Here is a 15,530-nt window from a genome sequence, read left to right as displayed (position 1 = left end):
CTCCCTTAATATATTTAAGGATGCAAATTACTACATTCCAATGACTATCATATGGAGCTTGAAGAAACTAACCACACTAACAACAAAGCAAATATTTGGTCATGTGCTTGTGAGGTAATTGAGCTTACCAACGATTTCTTCAATGTTTACCAGGATTCTAGTGGCTCTCCATGTCCAAAAATAAGTTCAATATTGGGATATATGGGGTTGTCCATGTGTGTACAATCTAGCATGCTAGTCTCTTCCAATATATATCCAATGCATATTTCCTTTGTGAAATAGCAATGTCAATATTAAATTGTGCTACATCAATACTCAAAAAATACTTTAGCTTTGTTAAATCCTTGGTCAAAGTGATTAAGGAAATGCTATTTAAGTAATTCCCTTATGATCATCATCTGTTATAATAATCATAGTTATTAGGCGCATCAAGGCGCTAAGAGTCTTGAGTGAGGTGAGGCTTAAAAATTAAAAAAAAATCATAAAAAATAAAATAAATGAAACAACTTCAAATAACATAAAGTTAAACATAATAATAACTAGCATTCAAGTGAAAATTAAGTTTGCAATCTAATTAAAATTAAAATAAACTACTCGGTCAGAGTTTAAGACACTAATATATATATGTTGAAACTTGAGTACTTGACTAGTTAATGCAGATTAGGAAGATAATATCCCTAATACAATTTAGGAATTATATTCCATGTAAAATTAGAAAATTTAATAGTGTTATTCTTTAGGAAGTTTATTTTTATTAGGTCTATTATTTAGGAATTTTATTATTTCCTGGTTTATTATGGTTTAATTTAGTATTCATAATTAGAATTGAATTAGGGTTCTAAAATTTTAATGTGATTGGGATTCTTAATTCTATAAATAAAACCTAGGGTTTTTATTATTATTAGACAAGTTTTGTTATGACAATTTTTATGAGATCAATAATGTTTTGAGAATTAGTTTTCTCTTAAAGGATTGGTTATTGATTTCTCCTTCTTGGTTCTTTCCCTTTGTTCTACTTCAAGTTTGGTATCAGAGCCCAACTTCATTTTAAAGCTTCCGCAAACATTCAAATCTTCTACTGTCACCTTCTTTATCTCGAAATTCCTTAGTTACTGTTAAAAAAAAAAAAATTACAAAACCAGAAATAGTCTCCAAAAGAAACCAAGTAGTACCGATCAGCCTTCTCCTTCACCAGCCACCTTCTAGGAATCAGAACAGCCCCACACAACTGCCAGAATACTTGCTGGCCTGTGGTGAATCTAGAGTTGCCCTTCTGTTGCTAGAAAATAGTGAGAACTCCATATTTGCTCGGTTTGGATTTCGACCCTAATATCAACCAGCTGGAATTTTGGTCACCTTTTTGTTTCTTTCCCTTTGTTCTTCATCAATTTTGGTATCATAGTCTAACTTCATTTTAAAGCTTCCGCGAACATTTAATTCTTCTATTGTCACCTTCTTTATCTCGAAATTCCTTAGTTACTGTTTAAAAAAAAAATACAAAACCAGAAACAGTCTCCGAAAGAAACCAAGTAGTACCGATCAACCTTCTCCTTCAGCGGCCACCGTCCAGCAATCAGAACAGCCCCACGCCACTGCCAGAATACTCGCCAGTCTGTGGCGAGCCCAGAGTTGCCCTTCCGGTTGCTAGAAATTAGCCAAAACTCTAGATTTGATCGGGTCGGATTTCAACCCAAATATCCTGTTAGAATTTCAAATTTTCCGGCCATCTGACCCTCCCCAGCCCTTTTCTAGTGGTCAATCTGCCCATCTTTGTTGTCAGAACTGCTGTTTGACTTCGCAGCTGCAAAAATCCATTGGGTTAGGTCAAGGAATCTGTTGGAATCTATTTTTTCAATGAAAATGACTCCTAAATTGCTGAAATTTTAGTTTTCTTCAGTGAGGTATGCTTCTTTAATTTGAAATCATGTGGATTGAAAGATTACAAGATGATATTGATGATTCTAAGGTACAAGATGAATTATGGGATGCAATTCAAAGAATACAAGATGAAATTGCTAATTATTATGAACAATTTGATGAAGTTTGTTATTGGATTAATTTGTATGGAGGTCCTCAATATGCTTCTTGTGGTTTATTTGATGAGTATTGAATTCAACTAATCTTACAATATAAGGGAGAAAGCACTTGAAGAATGTAAGATTGAGTATCATGATCAACAAGTTAAGGATAAAGAATTGGAAGAATTTGAAGCATAGAAAGAAGCACATCTGTTCCGATTGAGAGAACAGTTGGATACAGTAACAAGTATTGAAAATATAAAGGCAAAAGGTCTTGAAAAAGCAAGCCAACAAGAAGTAAAACTTGAATTTGAAAAGCAACTTGAGGTTGAAGATGAAATTGAAAAGGAGCAACTTGAAGAACCTAAGATCGAAGAATCTGAAGATTTGAGTCTTGAACATACACTTGTTGAAGAGCTTATACTAGAGCAAAAAGTTGATGAAAATGCAAAAGCAAAACTTGAGGAGGATAAATTGCAGAACAAAGAAGATCATTTTATGGAAACTTCAATAGAGATTGAAGAAAATCAAGTTATTCCTATTGATTTGAAGAGCTTTTCAACTGCTAATCTATTTGATTTTGTTTGTCTAGATCCTTTTAGAGATGCAAAAGAAAGCATTAAGTGCTTGATTTCAAGCTTCTTGCTACCACACAAGAATTAAAGAGTTGATTGTTCTTCTAATGTAGTTTCTGATTCTCTCATACTTCAAGACTCAAGGACGAGTTTTTCCCAATCAGGGGAGAATAATGCAGAATAGGAAGATATCCCTAATATAATTTTGGAATTATATTCCATGCAAAACTAGGAAATTTATCAATTTCATTATTTAGGAATTTTATTTTAATTAGATCTATTACTTAGGAATTTTAATATTTTTTAGTTTATTATAGTTTAATTTAGTATTTCTAATTAGAATTAAATTAGGGTTCTAAAATCTTAATGTGATTGAGATTTCTAATTCTATAAATACGAATTGAGCAAGTTTTATTGTGACAATTTCTATGAGATCAATAATATTTTGAGAATTTGTTCTCTCTTCAAGGATTGGTCCTTGATTTCTCATTCTTCTTGGTTCTTTCCCTTTGTTTTACATCATTAGTCTTTTAATGTCTCAAAGTGAAAGTCAAGACACTAATATATATGTATATATATTGAAACTTGACTCTCATTTTAATTTCTCGAAACGGAAGTCAAGTAACTATTATTAAAAATCAAAATGAATGTCTCAAGATGAAAGTCAAGTAGTCAAGTAACTATTCTTCAATCCACATCTATTGTAACATCATAATCTTCTGAGCCTTCTTCTTTATCTTCATCCTTTGAATACTTATTTTCAAAATTCATGTCTTCATCTTCATCACCTTCCTCTTCCTAATCAATTAAAGAACTTTCAATTCTCAACTTAGTTGATGGTGCATTTCCTCTTTGCTTTGGCATAGATCTTGAAGCAGGTGTAGATGCCACATTTACCCTTTTCTTTGATCTAGTGTTGTAGTCATCCTCTTCAACTCAAATAGCTTCAGCAACCACATCCCATGTCAAATTATCATCTTCAAACACAAGTTCATCTTTATCCAACTTTTCTTGCATTTGACCTATCAACCATTCATTACAATCATCTATGTCTTTCAATGAGATAGGGTCGATGCGGTCATGTGCATCATATCGATGCTTTAATGATCATTTATACTTCACAATCACCAAATCATTCAAGCGTTGTTGAGCTAACCTATTTCTTTTTTTATTATAAATCTACAAAATATTATAATTTTAATAAGTATAGTTTATCATTTACAAAAAAACAAATTAAAGATATGCTAAATGGATGTTCCCTTACAAGCTCAAAGATGCTAAAATTGCGCTCACAACTAGATGTACTACAAGTGAGGCTAAACACTTTTATAGCAAAATGACTCAAATTTGGAGTTGAAGCTCCATAAGTCATCCACCATTCGGCTATTGATAAAATAAAACATATTAATTATTATTAAAAAAATGCAACATGAGATTAAATGTTTATTATTAAAATTATGTTATCTGGAGATATTGCATTCTGATTCCTAACTGCCATGGGTATCCCAAATATGCTTTCACCATTTTGATACAAGGATAATTGTTTCCCAATTTTGTCTTGCTCATCTTGGGAAGGAACCAACCTTTGTATAACTTCTAATAAACCAATCATCACCTCTGATTAATTCCATTATTTGAATAAAAAAATTCAGGATTTAAAAAATATGCAGATGCATGCAAAGGTCGATGGAGTTGGGGTTGCCATCATTTATTGTATTTGTCTTCATTGTCACCAAATGACTTCACAATTGCTTTTTTAACTTTATCCATAGCCTCATGAATATATTCCATTGTAGGTATTTTCTCACCATCAACTAATCTAAGCACATGTACTAATGGACCAAATATCTTTAAAATATAAACCATATTTGTCTAAAAAGTAGGCATCATGACGATGCTAGTCACTTTCTTACCAGCCGATTCTTTTGCCCACTTACTTTTAGTCCATTCCTTTGAAGTGAACATCTTCCTCAAATTAGTGTTTTGCTTATGCATCCGTTGATGGGTACGAAAAGTAGTCGCAAATATTGTGACAACAGGTGTAATTAGTTCTCATTCACCAGTGAAGTGCGACAACAGATTCACCACACTCGGACGAACATAAATGTACCCATTCAAAGTCACTGCCCTTTTAATTGTGTTATGAATGTTGGCCATTTTCCCAATATCTTTTAGAATCAAATCTAGACAATGGGCAGCACAAAGAGTTCAGTATAAATGAAGGCACTTAGTTTCTAATAACTTTCCTAAAAAACAATACAAAATGCTGCCATGTAAATTTTAATATATTCTTCACTTAAAAATAGAAATTTATCTAATAAAAATGGCTATTTAAAATTACCTGCAAGTGCACAATTGCTAGCATTATCTGTCTCAACTTGAACCACATTAACCTCTCCAACACGCTCTACTATTCTATCAAGAAGGTTAAACATTTTATTACCAGCTTTTGCATACTCTGAAGCATCCACAGATTCAATGAAAATGGTTCCCTTTGGAGAATTCACCAAGAAATTAATCAAAATCCTTTGCTTCTCATCAGTCCAACCATTTGCCATTATAGAACAACCATACTTCGCCCATTCTTCTGCATAGGATTTCAATGAATTCTTAACATCAGTAACTTCTTTATTCAATAAGGAAACCCGCAATTCATGATAACCAGGTTCCTTCAAACCAATCCTCAATTGTTCAGCAGTCTCCAACATCACATGAAAAGTAGGATAATTAGTGGCATTGAAAGGAATTGACACATCATACATCCACCGAGCAATATCCCTGCATGCTTTTTTCCCGCAATTCCTTTTTACATGCCTCATTAATGGTGGTTTGCCTCATCTTTGCATTTCTCCTATTATCTTTTGCTGCCCTTTCTGTATTTTTAGCAAAATACACATCAATAGGCCCCTTCGTCCTAGGCTTCTTTCTCATATTTGAGCCTCATATGCTTCCACCAATTTCATCTTCATCATAATCATGACCAAGCCTTTCAACATCTTAAAAATCTGGTAAAGAACTTTTATCAGTCTTTTGCTGCAGCCTTTTGTTTCATATGTTCTTGCATTTCTGCACGTACATGAGCTGGACATTTCCTATACATGGTGACATTTCGACATCCCTCAACTAAGTGCTGCTTAGCTCAGTATATTCCTCCCTTTGTAACTTAATTCACAAAATTTACAAACTAGATCATTTGTTTGTAGTGGCTTCAACATACACGTATATATTTCCATGTGGGATCTTTTTTAGGATTTTCATCTTTAGAGCCACCAGTAGCAGCATCACAATATACTTGGGCATCCATCTCTATCAATGGCTCTAGGATAGGCATGCAATTAATTACTAAATTACAATATTCATAGACTAAAAAGAACAAAAAAATAATAAACACATCACTAAAACAATAAAAAAATGGCAAGAACAAATAATAATAAACACATCCAAATATTTTCTTTTAGCAAATAAGTTTTCTAATAGCAATTTGCCAACATATTCAACTAATTAAGCATTAACAATTTAACATAATATCTTAATACCTTTAAGAACTAGGAAACAACAAAATTTAGTCAAGACTCAAGATTCAAGGGAGAAGATTTAGAGAGAATTAGAGAAGAGAGAAATGTAATTCTTTGTATTGATTCTTGAAATGCCTTACAAGATAGCTTCTGCTGAGATTTATGGCTCTCAGTAACTATCCTAATAGAGTCAGCTACAGTTGTAACAGAGTTAACTACTACTGATAGCATCTTTCAATTACTCAACTACCACAGAACACCCTAACTATTTTATTCCTTCCACATGCAATTACAGCCCTCATTCTCCTTACCAGTATTCATTACATTTCCCACTCCTTGAAATCATTCTTGTCCTTAAGAATGAACAAGGAGAGCTGCAACTGTAACTATAACACTGAAAGGAAAGACCAAAATCATGAATTGGGAGATGAACACATGCCCATATATATATATATATATATATATATATATGTATATATATAGGATTACACCAGCTAAACTCACCATTTTGGCTCCTAACATTTTGTCACTTGCTTACAGTACCCACATTTTTTGTAACTGCATCATTTTGGTTTTCAAGAACATCCCCAAGAATTTCTACAGCAAGAATTTCAGGTTTAGTTTCTGCATTCCCCATTGTAAACTCTAGTTTTCTATCATCACCATTCTCATCCTTCTCCTAGTAGTCCTCACTTGCACTACTAGACAAATCAAAAATAAGATCCTGTTACTCCATCTCAATACACTTGTCTTTCTTATTGAAAGTTTCATTAGGGGCATCTTGTTCTTCACTTGACTTTTCAAGAAGTTGATCATTGACTGCAACATTCTTCTTTACTACTTGAAATGACTTCTCAAATTTCTCTAATTTTTCCCATCAATTCTTCTAATTTTTGTACCATCAATTCTTCCTGCCTTTTTAATCCTTTGTCGACAATTCCCATAATTCTATTAAGTAACGTTTGTGCCTAAGGTTGAGCTTCCATGATCATCTAGTGAGAAACAGGGTAGGGTGTTGGAAATTTTGTTTCTTAGAGAAGAAAAATGTGGGAATCCCTGATTTGTTATTGTAACATATTATTAGGATCTTGTTTGATTATTTTTCATATTGTACTGTTATTTTCTGTTTTAGTTTCCTTGTTAGGATAATTCACTTGTACATAAACAGGAGCATGTATAAAGAATTTCATATATGAAAAATATAGAGATTTTTCTCAAATACATTGTTTCATAATGATATCAGAGCATTCGATTCATTAGGACAGTTTTTAGTATTATTGATCACTACTGTTTATGTGTGCTGTTCACGTGCACTGCTCATCAGTACCGTTCACGTGCACTACTCATGGGTACTGTTCAGGGTACTTTTCATCGGCATTGTTCACAGCACATGGACCTCCGATTTTTTCAACTATTCCTCATGTGTTATGCTTCTACTCAGCTCGTCCTTGATCTGACTACAAACGAATATGTTTGAAACAGTGGATTACTCTGAAAGAACAAATAATATTGACATTTTTTTTTAATAAAGAATTTCAAGCCCTAAGGCTTTTGTTGTCTTGTCTTGAATCTCAATCTTCAATAATTGGCTCTTCCAATTTTGTCAAATCAGGAAAAGAAAAAGTATGTGTAGCGGACGGTTCGTTAACTATAATTTCTAGTATTCATTTCAATTCTTCATGTTTCTAGCTTTCTTATTAATCTCTTATCTGTCAGTTTCGTTACCCAAGCCCTTAATTGCAAAATTGAAAATTTTTTTTACTCATTGCCTATTTCAAGATTTGAAAACAGGGAAAATTATTGGCGGTGGTAGATTATAGATGATCTATATTTTCTAGATGACGGTTCTAGTTACTCAAATCCCAAAGCAAATCAGGCTTTGTTAGGATAGTCTACAAGTGCTAATGAGAAGATTGTCTAGTAGCATAGGAGATTATGACATTTATATTTTTCTACTTTAAAAAGATTATATTCTAATTTGTTTAAAATTTGCAACTCATAATTACTAGTTTATGATGCTTGTGAATTTGTTAGACACATAAGACAATCTTATCCTTCAACAGATAATAGAAGTTTGATTGCTTTTATAACTATTTATTCTGATGTATGGGGACCTACCTAAATTACTTCTTTGCCTGGATATAGTTGATTTGTCACTTTTATTGACTGTTGCACTAGGCTGACATGGGCTTATTTGATGAGAGCAAAAAGTGAAGTGTTTTCTTACTTCCAACAGTCTACAAAATGATTTGCACACAGTAATGGCACAAAATATGTTAATGGTGTTTTTTGTGCTTCTTTGGATTTAAATGTATAATGTATCAAACTAGTTGTGTCAAGGCTAGTGAACAAAATTGGATGTCTGAAAGAAAAAAAAAAAAGACATTTATTAGAGGTTACTCGATTTCTTATGTTTATTATGAATCTATCTACACCTTAATTTGAGAACCTACACGTGTCGGAATTTGAGAACCTACATGTGTCGGAATAAGACAGATACAACCATTGAGCTTAATACACCAGATCAACTAGCATCCTTGGAATCAATTCCTGAAGAATGTGGTGAGTCTCCTTTATTTCTTGATGATCCTAATTCTATTTTTGAGTCGAATTCTACTATTGATGATCTTGATGTTCCTATTGCTCTCAGAAAAGGAGTTAGGACTTGTACTAAGCATCCTATTTCTAATTTTATTTCTTGTCTCCTTCCTATAGAGCCTTTGTTTTGTCTATTTCTTCTATTTCTATGCCACAGGGTTGGAAGGAAACATGTCTTGATCCAAAATGGGAAGCGACTATGGTAGAGGAGATAAGAGCTTTGACAAAAAATGAGACATGGGATATTGTTTCTCTTCCATCTGGGAAGAAACTAGTGGGATGCAAGTGGGTGTTCACAGTTAAACGTAATGTAGATAGTTCTATTGAAAGGTATAAGGTCAGGTTAGTAGCTAAAGGCTTCACTTAGACATAGGAAGTGGATTATTATGAGACTTTCCCTTATTACAAAAATGAATACCATTAGAATCTTGTTGTCATGTGCAGCAAATCTTTAGTGGGACTTACAGTAATTTGACGTAAAGAATGCTTTTTTGCATGGAGACTTAGAGGAGGAAGTGTACATGGAGATTCCTCTTGGATTTGATGATGATAAAATCAAAGAAAAAGTTTGTAGATTGAAAAAGGCATTATATGGTCAGAAGCAGTCACCTAGAGCATGGTTTGATAGATTCAGTAAGATCATGATATCTTTCTGGGTATTATCAAAGCAATGCAGATCATACTCTAGTTATGAAACACCGTAGAGGTGATATCACATTGCTTATTGTTTATGTTGATGATATAATTGTAACAGGAGATGATAAAGAGAAATGTTATGGAAAGTCAATCACTATATTATTTCTTTGTATATTCTGTATTCTGTATTCCTATTTAGGATTTCTTATTTAGGATTTCTTCCTAATTAGTAGAATACAATTATAGGAATCAATTGTATATATATACCCATGTACAGATTAATTGAAATTAAGGAGAATCATCTCTTTCTACATGGTATCAGAGCAGGTCATCTATCTAGGTTGACTATTTGTTCTCAACACCCAGCTCAGGAGAGACCTTGGCCGTCGACTGGCCGTTTCGACTTCGATCAACATCGCCGGTGTCGCCTCAACCCCCTCGTTCCACCATTGTGTGCTGTTGCCAGATCCAGTACATCATTAAAGGACTTCTGACGTTTGGCTCTCAGATCCTATTTAGGTATTTGCTTGTTTTGTGATTTTGGGTTATTTTGCTATTGTAAGCACTTTGGATTAGCGTTTCTGTTAGTTTTCTTTGTCTCAACAAATGGCAGACAATAAGAATTATTTCTGATGTGATTCCGGTGATAACTAAGATCACGGAACACAAACTTAATGGTTCGAATTACCTGGAGTGGTGGAGTAAGACTGTTAGGGTCTATTTGCGTAGCATTGATGAGGATGATCACGGTACTAAAGATCCACCTACTGATGATACACGACAAACTTGGCTAAGGGAGGATGCTTGGTTATTTTTGCAGTTTCAGAACTCGATTCATAGTGAGGTAATTAGATTAATTAATTACTGTGAATTTGTTAAGGAATTGATGGATTACTTAGATTTTCTGTATTCTGGTAAAGGGAACATCTCCCTTATTTATGATGTTTGTAAGGCATTCTACCGTGCTGAGAAAGAGTACAAGTCTCACGGCTTATTTTATGGATTTTAAACGGGTATATGAGGAACTTAATGTATTGTTGCCTTTTAGTCTTGATGTGAAAGTTCAGCAGGCCCAATGGGAGCAACCGGCTATTATGAGTTTTTTTACAGGCCTTCCTTCAGAGTATGAGATTGCTAAATCTCAGATTCTCTCCAATTCTGAGATTTCCTCTTTGCATGAAACATTCACACGGGTCCTTCGTACAGAGAGTACCAAATCTTCACAGCCTGCCAGTGGTGCTCTTATTAGCCGTAATCCAAATGGACAACAGGGTAATAGAAGAGGAAGTAGAGAAAGAATTACAGGCAACATAAGTAATTAGCGTAATGGAGAGGCTAGTTCTAATCAGGACTCAAGAGGAGTCATTTGTTATTATTGCCAGGAGCCTGGCCATACAAAATATAATTGTCTGCAACTTCAGAGGAAAAATCAGCGATCACAGATGGCAAATATGGCAACAGAGGATTCTACAGTATCTTCCTCTAAGAAAACTGTTTTGGTATCTGCAGAGGATTTTGTACAGTTTTCCCAGTATCAGGCATCTCTAAAGCCTACCAGTTCCCTTATTACTGCGATCGCTGAGTCAGGTAAATCCACTACATGCCTTGTGTCTTCTTCATCCAAATGGGTTATTGATTCTGGTGCGATAGATCACATGACAGGTAATTCTAGTATTCTATCTGCTTTTCAGTCTAATCTCATTTCCTCTACTGGTACTTTAACTGATGGTTCTACTTGTGTCATGGGTTTTGGAACTGCGAACCCGACTTCGTCAATTTCTTTGTCATTTGTTTTGTGTCTACCAAAATTCTATTTTAATTTACTTTTGTTAGTAAACTTACTCGTACCTTAAATTGTTCTGTTTCCTTTTTTCCTGACCAGTGTTTGTTTCAGGATCTTACAACGAAGCAGATTATTGGTAGAGGACGTGAGTCGGGTGGTCTCTATATTCTGGAAAATCATGTACAGTAGTCGCTTGTTTGCTCCAATACCTTAACACCTCTTGAAGCTCATTGTAGATTGGGCCATCCTTCTTTGTCTACCATGAAGAAGCTGTGTCCTCAGTTTCAGTCTTTATCAATACTAGAATGTGAGTCGTGTCAGTTTGCAAAACATCATCGTTTGCCTTCTGTGTCTAGAGTCAATAAACAGGTTTCATCCCTTTTTGAGTTAGTTTATTATGATATTTGGGGTTCTTGTTCTGTTACTTTTAAATTGGATTTCGTTATTTTGTTACTTTTGTTGATGATTACTCTCGTGTTAGCTGGTTATATTTAATGAAGAATCGTTCTGAGTTGTTTTCTATCTCTTGTGCCTTTTGTAATGAAATCAAAATTCAATTTAATACTTCTGTGCGCATATTAAGAAGTGACAATGTCAAAGAATACTTTTCAGCACAATTTCAGTCTTATATGACACAAAATGACATTCTTCATCAGTCTTCTTGTGTGAATATCCCATCCCAAAATGGCATGGTTAAAAGAAAAAATTGGCATCTCCTTGAGGTAACTCGTGCTTTTTTTTTTTTTTTTTCAGATGAAAGTTCCTAAACACTTTTGGGCGGATGCAGTTTCTACGGCGTGTTTTTTGATCAATTGTATGCCGTCTTCTATCCTTAAGGGGGATATTCCTTATACTGTTTTGTTTCCTACAAAATCTTTGTTCCCTGTTGAACCCCGTATTTTTTGTTGTACCTGTTTTGTGCGTGATGTTCGTCCACAGGTTACTAAATTGGATCCAAAGTCTCTCAAATGTGTCTTCCTTGGATACTCCCAGCTCCAAAAAGGGTACCGCTGTTTCTCTCTTACTCTTAATCGTTATCTTGTTTCTGTAGATGTCACATTTTTTGAGTCCACTTTATTTTTTTTCTCAATCATCTGTGTATGAGAGTCAGGGGAAGGAGGATGATCTCTTAATATATACTGTCTAACCAATGTCTAGTCCTCTCCCAAAGCCTTTTCCTTCTATCTTTAGACCTACTCGACCTCCCGTTGTTCATGTTTATTTCAGGAGATTGGAGATTCCTGACTCAGATCCTATACCAGCTACTTCGTTGGGAGATCCTGTATCTCATGCTGATCATGATTCTGATCTAGACTTACCCATTGGTCTTCGTAAAGGTAAACGTTCATGTATTTACCCTATCTCTTCTTTTGTTTCTTATAATCAATTGTCTTCTTGTTCTCGGTGTTTTGTTACTTCTTTAGACTCTGTTCCTATCCCTAATACTGTTGGTAAGACACTGTCTCATCCTGGCTGGTGTGCTGCTATGAAAGAGGAAATGGAGGCTTTAGATGCTCATGGTACATGAGAACTGTTGCTTTTGCCCACTGGTAAGAAAGCTATTGGTTGTAAATGGGTATTTACAGTAAAGGTAAATCCTGATGGTTCTATGGCTATGTTAAAAGCACGCATTGTAGCAAAAGGATATGCTTAGACATATGGGGTTGATTACTCTGACACTTTTTCTCTTGTAGCTAAACTCACTTCTGTTCGCTTGTTTATCTCTTTAGCAGCTACATATGATTGGCCCCTGCACCAATTGGATATTAAGAATACTTTCCTTCATGGTGATCTTCAGGAGGAGGTGTATATAGAGCAACCACCTGGGTTTGCTGCTCCGGAGGAGTTGGGTAAAGTTTGTAAGCTTCGGAAGTCTCTTTATGGCTTGAAACAAAGTCCTAAGGCCTGGTTTGGGAGATTCAGTGAAGCAGTACAGGAATTTGGTATGCAAAAGAGTAAATGTGATCACTCAGTATTTTATAGGCAATCTGAGGCTGGTCTAATTCTCCTGGTAGTCTATGTGGATGATATTGTCATCACTGGGAGTGACTCTGCAGGTATTTCATCTCTTAAAACCTTCCTCCAAAATCAGTTTCAGACCAAAGACTTGGGATTGTTAAAGTATTTCTTGGGTATTGAAGTTATGAGATGAAAGAAGAGTATTTTCTTGTCTCAAAGAAAATATATCCTCGATCTATTGACAGAGATAGGAAAATTAGGTGCTAAGCCTTGTAGTGCACCAATGACTCCAAATTTACAACTGTTAGTAGGGGATAGTGAGTTGTTTGAAAATCCATAGAGATACAGGAGATTGATAGGAAAATTGAACTACCTTACAGTCATTCGTCCTGACATTGCTTATGCTGTTAGTGTGGTAAGTCAGTTTATGTCTTCCCCAACTGTTGCTCATTGGGAAGCCTTGAGACAAATCTCGTGTTATCTAAAGGGCGCTCCAGGAAGAGGTTTGTTATATGGTAATAATGGGCATTTGAATGTTAAATGTTTTTCAGATGCCGACTGGGCTGGATCTAAGATTGACAGGAGGTCAACTACTGGATATTGTGTTTTTGTTGGAGGAAATTTGGTGTCTTGGAGAAGCAAGAAGCAGAGTGTAGTTTCTCGATCTAGTGCTGAATCCGAATACAGAGTCATGACACAATCAGTATGTGAGGTAATGTGGATACTTCAATTACTAGATGAGACATGTTTTAAGACCTCCTGCCTGTGAAATTGTGGTGTGATAATTAAGCTGCTCTTCATATTGCTTCTAATCCGGTGTTTCATGAGCTAACCAAACATATTGAGATTGATTGTCACTTTGTTCGTGAAAAGATTCAACAACAGATCATCTTAACAGGACACATCAAAACTGGAGAGCAGTTAGGAGATATTTTCACAAAAGTTCTGAATGGAGCTAGGATTGACTACATTTGTAACAAGTTGGGCATGATTAACATCTATGCTCCAACTTGAGGGGAGTGTTATGGAAAGTCAATCACTATATTATTTCTTTGGATATTCTGTATTCTGTATTTCTATTTAGGATTTCTTATTTAGGATTTCTTCCTAATTAATAGAACACAATTATAGGAATCAATTGTATATATATACCCATGTACAGATTAATTAAAATTAAGGAGAATCGTCTCTTTCTACAAGAAAATTGCCCATTTGAAGAAACTATTAGCTTAGGAGTTTGAGATTAAAGATTTGGGTAAATTAAGATATTTTCTTGTAATGTTGGGTTATAAACCTGCCAAATCACCTATTTAAATTAATCATAGATTACAAGGAGTTGGGGAATCAATTGACTTAGGGAGATATCAAAGGTTGGTAGGGAGATTGATTTATTTCTCACTTATTAGACCTGACATAGCTTATGCGGTGAGTCTAGTAAGCCAGCATATGCATGATCCTAGAGAACCTCACTCATAAGTTGTTTTCCATATTTTGAGATATTTGAAATTTGCACCAGAAAAATGACTTCTTGTTTCAAGGCATGGCCATCTCTAGATAAAAGTCTTTACAGATGCAGATTGTGCTGAATCTCTTGATGATAGGAGGTATACAATAGGTTATTGTACCTTTGGCAATGGTAACTTAGTCACTTGGAGAAGTAATGGAAGCAAAGGAAACTTGATATTCTAGGCTTGAGAGATGATAGAGTCCTTATGAGTTATGTTCTATGCCAATCACCTTCCCCGTACTGCAATCATATACAAGAACAAAGTCAACTATGAATATGACAAAATAATTAAGGTTTTTGGTTAGTATGCTAATAGAGATTAAATTATATGGACACTAGGAGCAAATAATGTTGATGTTAACAATAGAGAGAAGAGGATGTGCCTCCCTTACTCTTTTAATCTCAGTCTTTGATCAATTGACTAAAGGGACATTAGAGAGAGAGTAGTAGGAACAAGAGTAGAAAGAAAAAGGTGTTTATTACCAGAGAAGTGATAAGAAGCACCAGAATTAAGAATCCACTGTCCAATGGACGAAGATTGTGTCAGGTCGAGAGATTACTAGATTGGAAAGTAGAGGATGACTATTGTTTGGTAGCATGATGTTGTTCACAGTTAGCTCCAGTCATTGTGATGGAACAAGGTAATTGATACTGAGATCGACACAAAATTGTATTAAGAAGATTGTATTATCAGCTTTTTTTTTTTTTAAATAAGTATAAACAATAACAAGCCCAATGGATGGCAGCAGCAAATAAAAGCTCGAGCAGAATGATTAAGGATTTGAGAGGTCCTTTTCTGAAAATCTCAGCTACAAGGCAAAAGTGACTGAAGCATAGAAGTTGCTGTCAATCCAAAAAGGTTTTTGTGAGAGAAGAGGAATCGTGATAGAGTTGGGAACATATAAAAGACAATTTGACAGATTGTAAATGGAGGAATGA

The 15,530-nt window shown here is 34.7% G+C and overlaps 2 protein-coding genes across 5 annotated transcripts in view; both read left to right on the top strand.

The window, feature by feature from the left end:
• LOC110664492 (probable magnesium transporter NIPA6) overlaps positions 1-15,530 on the top strand; it is a 43,732-nt gene that overhangs the window by 12,401 nt on the left and 15,801 nt on the right. Inside the window, exons 9-11 of one of the 4 annotated variants that reach the window (XR_002496682.2) lie at positions 8,605-8,670; positions 8,864-9,048; positions 9,151-9,514. The exons of 1 other annotated variant lie outside the window; for it this stretch is intronic. Coding sequence is in view for 2 of the 3 variants with exons in the window: in XM_021824210.2 (XP_021679902.1) it covers positions 8,605-8,670; positions 8,864-8,886 (89 nt within the window). In the remaining variant the exon portion in view is untranslated. Of the gene's footprint in view, positions 1-8,604; positions 8,671-8,863; positions 9,515-15,530 lie in introns of those variants that run through there. 2 more of the 4 variants (XM_021824210.2, XM_021824211.2) reach the window with 2 other exon arrangements.
• LOC131169874 (uncharacterized) lies at positions 10,195-14,806 on the top strand. The gene is made up of 3 exons (XM_058129262.1): positions 10,195-11,432; positions 11,879-12,129; positions 12,353-14,806. The coding sequence occupies exons 2-3, from the start codon at positions 11,879-11,881 to the stop codon at positions 12,651-12,653; spliced, it is 552 nt and encodes a 183-aa protein (XP_057985245.1). The 5' UTR covers positions 10,195-11,432; the 3' UTR covers positions 12,654-14,806.

The sequence above is a fragment of the Hevea brasiliensis genome, chromosome 10, assembly GCF_030052815.1.
Source record: "Hevea brasiliensis isolate MT/VB/25A 57/8 chromosome 10, ASM3005281v1, whole genome shotgun sequence".
Lineage (NCBI taxonomy): Eukaryota > Viridiplantae > Streptophyta > Magnoliopsida > Malpighiales > Euphorbiaceae > Hevea > Hevea brasiliensis.
Note: the sequence above shows the minus strand (reverse complement) of the source record. Positions and strands in the feature narration are given on the sequence as shown.

What these genes read in the sequence shown, in the direction of transcription:
- LOC131169874 (XM_058129262.1), top strand. Translation starts at nt 11,879, where the DNA reads ATGAAAGTTCCTAAACACTTTTGGGCGGATGCAGTTTCTACGGCGTGT. An exon ending in TACTCCCAGCTCCAAAAAGG is followed by an intron (nt 12,130 to 12,352) that starts GTACCGCTGTTT and finishes TGTTTATTTCAG; the next exon opens with GAGATTGGAGATTCCTGACT.